General features: G+C 39.0%; 1 protein-coding gene across 1 annotated transcript; it reads right to left on the minus strand.

Annotated features, from left to right (window-relative positions):
* Nucleotides 1-2,502: 2,502 nt before the first annotated feature.
* Nucleotides 2,503-6,130, minus strand: pck1 (phosphoenolpyruvate carboxykinase 1 (soluble)). The gene is made up of 9 exons (XM_073870577.1): nucleotides 5,972-6,130; nucleotides 5,522-5,794; nucleotides 4,974-5,158; nucleotides 4,682-4,885; nucleotides 4,399-4,586; nucleotides 4,105-4,267; nucleotides 3,776-4,000; nucleotides 3,461-3,693; nucleotides 2,503-3,226 (listed from the first exon to the last, which is right to left on the minus strand). Exons 2-9 carry the CDS (start codon nucleotides 5,743-5,745, stop codon nucleotides 2,771-2,773), a joined length of 1,878 nt encoding a protein of 625 aa, XP_073726678.1. The 5' UTR covers nucleotides 5,746-5,794; nucleotides 5,972-6,130; the 3' UTR covers nucleotides 2,503-2,770.
* Nucleotides 6,131-8,404: the final 2,274 nt, after the last annotated feature.

An 8,404-nucleotide genomic window follows, 5' to 3' on the forward strand; every position in this document is an offset into this window, starting at 1 on the left:
ATGTGGTTTAAACCCGTGGACTCATAAACCTTGACTTGTGTTTGGAAATCTCTGTGTTTAACCGTTTATGATGTGATAAGATGAACTACAGTACATGTATAAATGCTGATGCACACATACTGTAAGTTTGAGGGGATTTGATTTGACTTGCTAATATTGTTCACATGGGTGAGTTAATGTCTAAACAGCTATTCAACAGCATAACTCGAGTACAGATAAGAGTGAGAAAAACATGTTGTTGTTCCTGAGATCTGTCTTAATCTTCATCAGCAGAGACTGAACGTACCGACACACCGATCATCTGGTTTCTGTTTGTTCAGGGTTTTAGTAAATATGGGTGTTAGTTACTAAAGATCTTATTTCAGATGAGAAACTAAATCAACACTTCTTTAAACGATCAAATGATGGTAAGCACACAGCTGATTCTAACCATTAACTTCCATAGTAGGAAAACAAATACTATTGGTAAGTCATTGGGTACCATCAGCTGTGTGCTGCTCACCAACATTTATTTAAATATCTTCTCTTGTGTTCAACAGAATAAAAAACTCAGATTTAGATCAACATAAAGATGAGAAAATGATGACAGAATTTACATTTTTGGGTGAACTATCACTTTGTATCTAGTTTGGAATTAGTGAATTACTTCTTGCATTTTTTTAATACTAAGAAAATTAAACACCTCCATGTACTCCATCCTAGATGTTCATATTATAGTTTGGAACGGAGTATTACTTATTACATTATTGTTATATTTAAATAATTCAAAAACTTTAAATACTCCATCCTAATCTATTCTTTGATCTTTGCTTTTCAGTCTTTGTTTCAGGTAAAGCTGCTTTGGACCGATGAATAGTTGTGAAAATTGTTCAAGTTGAATTGAATTGAATAAGGTTAAGCGGTGAACAGATGTGTAACTGTGATCCGTGTACCCATCATGCTTAACTCAACACTGATATGAGTTCACCTTTGATGTTTCTGCTGTTGCAGCAAAGCGTCACAGGCAACATTATCACAAACATTTCTGCAGAATAAACATGAACATACGTTTGATCAACGTCACTCACTGACATGAATGAACTTCTGCTGTGTGAGTCCAACTACCGCTCACCACTCAACCAAACCAAACCAAACCAAACCAGTTCTGCATTACAGTTAACAATCAGTACTGAAACCATCCAGTCACACACAACTCTCATTCAGAAAACACACTGACCTAAAAACACCAACAATTACATAAATGATCAACTTTCATTTTGATACTTTGAAGGATTTTTTACATAAATCAGTATTTCACTTTTCACTTTACTAAATGAACTAAATCATAATGTGAATGAATCAGAAATTATGCCATTTTATATAACACTTTATCTTTGAAATTACAATAAATTGGTGAAAAGGGGCGATTGTAATTGTAATTCCAGGACTACAATGATAATAATAAAACCCCATCACATTAAAGATTCATTCATTGTAAATAAGGGGTCTCATTCTCTCTCACAAGTTCGCATCAATATCACATCACATTGTACATCTAATTCATCCCTGACAGACAGTCTTCAGGAGAAATCATCCGGTCATGTAAATGATGATCATACAGTAAATGTTTGGAGATGGATGTGGTTCCTTTATGGAGTTTATATAAGAAAGGAGACTGTGGAGGCAGAAACTAGCAGTGAGATCTGGGACACCACATCATCCCACACAACACAACACAACACAACACAACACAACACAACACTTGAGTTGGATGAGTTTGATGCCCAGTTGCTGTCCATGATTTAGAAGAGAAATGAGTCTCGTTGTGGTTTGTGTAAAAGCAAATCATCATTGAACAGCGCACACATCCTGATTTTATGTTAGCGGTTGCTCTACGTCCAATCACGTCTTTTCTTGCATTTCTGCTCAAATTTCCTATATGTTCAAATAATTATTTTATGAAACTTGCTATCGTGTTGTTTTAAATGTGTTTTCAACTCTTTTAAATGCAGTGTGTTAGAATTTGAAAAATGTGCTGAAAATATCTCCAGGAGTATGAATAAGAAAACAGATAAACTCTTCATCAGAACCCACAACACATTTCTTTGTATTTGTTCAAATCATTATAATTTGACTTTAGTTACAGTTTGACAGAGAATCTTTATCTGATAATCTTCAAGCATTAAAACCCCTTAAAGGTCCAATGTACGGTGGGAGGAACACTTCATTATTTGACAGAAACTTCATGACCTACAACAACTCAAAAACAAAAAGCTAAACATGTCACATATCTTTGGAAAGCTGAGAATCTTGTGATTCAAATGATGTAAAGCCTTTTAAGATACACAATGAGCGTCCTTTAACACTAAACATATGAATTATGCTTCTAATGACGTTTTAATATCAGTGATTTTTATTACTGCTGGTCATAAAGGAAATCTTCATGAATATTCAAGAGGATTAATGAATAATGGTGATATATTACAGCCCTGTCTACTACTGAAAACACAGAAAAATACAACATACTTGAAATAAACTTTTATTAAGATGGACATCATAGAAATAGAAAAATAAACATTCATACATTAATCATAACAATAAAATCCTTTAGTTCTTCACTATATAAATCATTTAAATAATGTTAAATAAAAACAATCCTTTCATACATGTTTAAATATCTCACACACATCAGATCTTTCTGCATTAAAACATTTAAAACAGCAGAAATGAAACCAAAACCTAAAACAACTCAACAAACGTCATGTGTTTTTATTTTAGAGCTCAGACGTCTTCATGATATTCTCTTAACTCTCTGAGCCAGCAGCTCCAGCTGTCTCTCCATCTCTGCAGGAAGATCATCATTAACCTCACGCTCAAAGTACGCTTTGATCTCCTGAACCTCCTCAGTCCAAAACTCTGCTGAGAGGTCAAAGAGTTCACGCTGATCCACGCCATCCGTCAGACCGCTCAGGTTCAGCGAATCGCGGGCGGGCACGTAACCGACCGCAGTGGGCGTCGCTTCGGGCTCTCCGTTTATCCTGCCAAACATCCACTGCAGAACTCGAATGTTCTCGCCGTATCCGGGCCAGAGGAAGCGTCCGCTCGAGCTCTTCCGGAACCAGTTGACGTGGAAGATCTTGGGCAGTTTGGCGTTTGGATGCTCCTCCATGCTCAACCAGTGAGCGAGATACCGACCAAAGTTATAGCCAAAGAACGGTCGCATGGCAAAGGGGTCGTGCATGATCACCTTACCTGTGCAGAAGAAAACAAAACCACATTTCTAGATCAAACACAAAAAACTTATTTTCACTAAATGAACACATGCACAAATGTTTGCTTTTATATAGTTTGACTAAAACCTTGTGAGTCATGAATCACTGAATCAGAGTTGTTTAATGAGTCACAAAAATGACCAAATCAAACTCAAAAGTTGAAATAAAAGACGCCTTTCAATGAGAGCCGTTAAACTCATAAAGATCACCTTACCTTTGTGTTCAGCAGCAGCTGTGGCTTCAGATCTCATAGCGGCTCCTACGAACACTCCGTGTGCCCAGCTGAAAGCCTCGTACACCAGCGGGACCCCCTGAGGCCTGCGACCCCCGAATATAATGGCTTCGATAGGGACGCCCTCGGGTGACTCCCACTGCGGGTCGATGATGGGACACTGCCGAGCCGGAGCGCAGAAGCGAGAGTTGGGATGGGCGCTCGGTTCACCTGAAATGCACGTCAGACGATATGAGCGAAAGAAATCAAGAGATAAAGATCTGAACGATTGAGATCGAGCAATGATACCGACCGTCCTCGGGTGTCCAGGGTTTGTTCTTCCAGGATTTTAGCGTCACTCCCTCTGAAAGATCCTCATCCATTCCCTCCCAGTAAACTCCACCATCGCTGGTCTCTGCCACGTTGGTAAAGATGGTGTTTTGGCTGATGGTCTCCATTGCATTTGGATTGGTTTTGGTGGAGGTTCCCGGTGCTACACCGAAGAATCCGTTCTCAGGGTTGATGGCTCTGAGATTTCCTTCAAAAGCACAATCACAGATTGAAAATGTAGCTTTTCACGTCTCTCATCTAAACCTCGATTAACAACCCAGTACAGCGACACAATAACAGATGAGTTCATACCTTCTTTGTCAAACTTCATCCAGGCTATATCGTCTCCGACGCACTCCACTTTCCATCCAGGTAAGGACGGCTTTAACATGGCCAGGTTTGTCTTTCCACAGGCGCTCGGAAACGCAGCCGCAAAATATTTCTTCTGTCCGGCCGGGTTAGTGATGCCAAGAATCTGCACAAAAACATCGACATACAGCACATCAATAACTCACTCAGTCTGAATTGAATACATTTATATTCCCATAATTCAGTAAACATGTTTCACACACACGACAAAATCAAATCAATGATATCAGCACTGACCAGCATGTGTTCAGCGAGCCAGCCCTCCTCTTTTGCCATGCGAGATGCGATTCGAAGGGCGAAACACTTTTTTCCCAGCAGCGAGTTTCCACCGTACCCGCTTCCGAAGGACACGATCTTCCTCTGGTCCGGGATGTGAGCGATGAGCGTCAGGTCCGGATTACACGGCCAGTTATTCACCAGTGGCTCTGTAAGAGGAATGTTTGGGAATGTTAAATAAGCTACATTGTAATTCACTGTAAGATATTTGAGATAAATGTAAAGAGTTTGACTGCTGACTTACTCTTGAGAGGCAGAGGACAGCCGACTGAATGCAGACATCGCACAAACTCTCCGCTCCCGAGAGCGCTCAACACAGATTTGCCTATTCTGGTCATGATCCTCATACTCGCCACAACATACGGAGAGTCGGTCAGCTCCACTCCGATCTTAGACAGCGGAGATCCGACCGGACCCATACTGTACGGAATCACGTACATGATACGACCTACGAGGTAAAATATGGTTATGATGATACACTGATGTCTGCGCCATATCAAACACTACAGGTGAATATTCTCGCGATGCTTCCGGACCTTTCATGCATCCAGGAAATCGCAGGTTCATGGCTTTTTCCCATTCCTCTTTTGACATCCAGCGTCCGAGCTGACCGGCTCCACATCCACGAGGTGATGGAACGGCGTCTCGCTGATCCTGAGTCACGATAACCGTCTTACTCTCCACACGAGCGACGTCGCGAGGATCCGTGCGAGCCAACCAGCTGTGATGATGACATCAGCGTTCAGTAAACACACATTGAGATCTTCAACATTTCACTCAGTTTTCCAGACAGGGTTTAGGTTTATCCAAGACTAGACTTTAGTTATATTAGGACATTTAAGTAGTTTTTACAAACATACCTTACAGAACACAATACTGGTGTGCATCTTGAAAAAAACAATGACACTTATATAGTTTAAGTTGTTTTTAAATGAAGGCAGCTCAAACATGCATTTTAATCCGGGACTAAGATAAGCCGTGTCTGGGAAACTGGCCCATAATGTTCTTCAGCACAATCCATGACTACAAGCACATTCACATATCAGTGTCCTCATACAGATAATAATATAACACGTTCTCATACCAGTTCTTGTATTTGGGCAGATTCCTGATAACCCCCTGCTCCTCTAAGAGGGTGAGAATGGCTCGGTTCTCCTCATCAGAACCGTCACAGATGTGCAGGGCGTCGGGCTGACACAACTTCACGCTGCTATCAACGAACTCTCTGAGGCCGGAGCTCAAAGACGACAAATCACCCTGAACAACTCTGATGGCACTCTGGTTTTGGGACTGCAGCTGGGGAGGCATGATGAAGATGATGATGATGAGATAAAGAACAAGGGTCCTCACAAGAGTCCTATAGCAAGAACACAGAAGAAGAAGAAAGAGAAGAAAATGATGAATTATTACTGTATTATACACTGTGATTTTTTTACTTTAATGTATTTCAAAAAATTTCATGAATATTATTTCATTATACAATAAATGTAGAGTTTCTATAATCTGTCAATATAAAACATCTGAATGATTTTACCTTCAGTGTTCCTGTAGATGCATGAGATGTTTGAGATGTTCTGATCATTGTGTGGACCACTCAGGGGTATAAATACCCCAAAACTCTGAAGGAGGAGGAGGAGGAGAACACACACACACACACACACACACACACACACACACACACACACACACACACACACACACACACACACACACACACACGGGCCAAACTACTATACAAAACACGTCACGAGACAAAAGTCACTCAGTAATCCGCCACAAACACGTCTTCATATCTTTCGTAAATCATTGAATTATTTCACTGTACGTTTGTACCCGAGCCAAACTGAACTGACCTCTGACCTGTACAGCCGTGACGCAACAACTCCACACGCAGGATCACCTGGTGACGTCATGAGCAGCTGGATATCGAGCGCTGATTGGTTGCACGGCTGGAGGCTCGTCGCGCATGCGCAGTTCAGGTTTAAATCGATAATTTAACGATAGTTTTATTTCCATCAATCTAACACAGTTTCACTCATTTGTACAAATCTACACTTAATTAACTTAAGATTCAATTCATACATTTTTTATAACATATTAATAACATTTACTGTAGGCTATTGTTGTTTTAATGTCTTAAATTATGATATGAGAAAGTGATATTATTATTATGGTTGTTTGTAGAATAAGAGGAGATAACTTTAACTTTTCGTGCATAACTGGCACTATTTGTCATAAGCAGACTGTATAATGTCCACATTTAGCCTACAATTTATAAATTAAGACAATATATATATGAACTATTTGGATTAATACAGACAGAAAGACTTTATGTCATAAACAAACAAATCAGGGAGGAGAGTTGAAGACGACGTGATGTGCTTATCTAAAGACTTGTGTTTGTTTTTCTACAGATCCTTTAATGTACACGCTTCACACACAGCACAGAAAACAGGACATTCAGATAGTTTACTGACTGCTGATCTCAATAACATCTCTGATAAGCTGTGATAAATCAAGTCAATGTACAGCCATCTATTGTATGAACTTTTTGTCAGAAACTTTTATGGTATACTGCTTTTCCATACTGTATGTTTAACGTCTTATCTTATTTTCCATATAGATAACATTATGATCTGTGACCAAAATAACAATGTACATTTTTTATTTGATCCTAAATGTTATCATAAAAAAGACATACAATAATTAAACAAATATTTCAGATCTTTCACTGTTCTTTGTCTGGCTGTAGAAGCTTTGCTTCATAAAGAAAGTTTTATAGCAGCTTTTTTTTTAGTGTTTGCTTGAACTGTTTCATACAGACAGCTTCTGGTTTCAATTAAAACACAAGAAGAAACCTCAGATCCTGCTGAAAACATCATGATTCTTCAGAGAGAGAATTCAGTTCAATGCTGATTTTTTTATTTAGCTGAATCATATACAGACTTCAGTCGAATAATATTGTCTGATTAAATAAATTTGTACAGGTTTGCCATCAATTGATAACAATCAGCCGGGAATCTCTAATGCAGTGATTCTCAAACTGGGGGATGCCAAGATTGTCCCTATAGGGGCCCCAGTTTTAATGACATTTTCTAATATACATTACCATCAATTCTGTGTAATTAAACCTAAAAAACCAGCACTACATTGTATATTTTAATAAAGTTTGTTTAATTCAAATTTTATGTTTTATGTCATAAATGTTCTTTGGGGGGCCACGAACGGCACAAGTGGGGCCACTATACACACGGGGGGCCGCACGCTAAAAAAGTTTGGTATTTCATGCAGTGGCACAAAAGTCAGATATTACAAACACCTGCACAATAACCGGGTCTAAATGACCAACCACTAACATTAATGACTATTCTGTATTTGAAGAGTTCTGAACCCAACACAGTTTTCTTCGAGAGAAGTGCTTACACAGGCTTAGATGGCAAGTTATGCAATTCAACAGTGAGATATGAAGCACATGTTGTAACCTCGGTTCACCCTGTATCCAGTTTATCAGCTCTCAGTTCATTTACACACATACAGAGCGGCCTAGATAGAAATTCAGATTCATTCTTTATTGTCCTCATTCAGAAATTTGTTTCCACAGTCTGTGCTGTGATATGAATGACACCTACATTTTCCACCCGATGCAAATATATACACATTTTAAAACAAACATATACATATAAACATACACATAAAAGATATGAAACTCAGATTGAATAGGCTACATCAGTACATCATGTGTTACACAGATGTGTTAATAACAGCGGGATTTAGTAATCACAGAGTATACAAAACTCTTTCCAAAACTTTTTTTTGTGGGGTATCTGAGGATAGAATAACGCATGCATTGAGAGGATGATTTGGGTCCTTTATTATATCATTTCCCGTGTGAATAATAGCTGCATCAATAAGAGCTGATTATATGAAAGTTCATAGTAAAGAATTGAATGTTTCATTCAGCAGAACC

The sequence above is a fragment of the Misgurnus anguillicaudatus genome, chromosome 8, assembly GCF_027580225.2.
Source record: "Misgurnus anguillicaudatus chromosome 8, ASM2758022v2, whole genome shotgun sequence".
Classification (NCBI taxonomy): domain Eukaryota; kingdom Metazoa; phylum Chordata; class Actinopteri; order Cypriniformes; family Cobitidae; genus Misgurnus; species Misgurnus anguillicaudatus.

Coding starts and splice junctions, on each gene's coding strand:
- pck1 (XM_073870577.1), bottom strand. CDS start 5,745: ATGCCTCCCCAGCTGCAGTCCCAAAACCAGAGTGCCATCAGAGTTGTT. Junction 4,886..4,973: donor ATTTCCTGGATGCATGAAAG/GTCCGGAAGCAT, acceptor TTTACCTCGTAG/GTCGTATCATGTACGTGATT. Junction 4,001..4,104: donor GATGAAGTTTGACAAAGAAG/GTATGAACTCAT, acceptor GTGCTTTTGAAG/GAAATCTCAGAGCCATCAAC.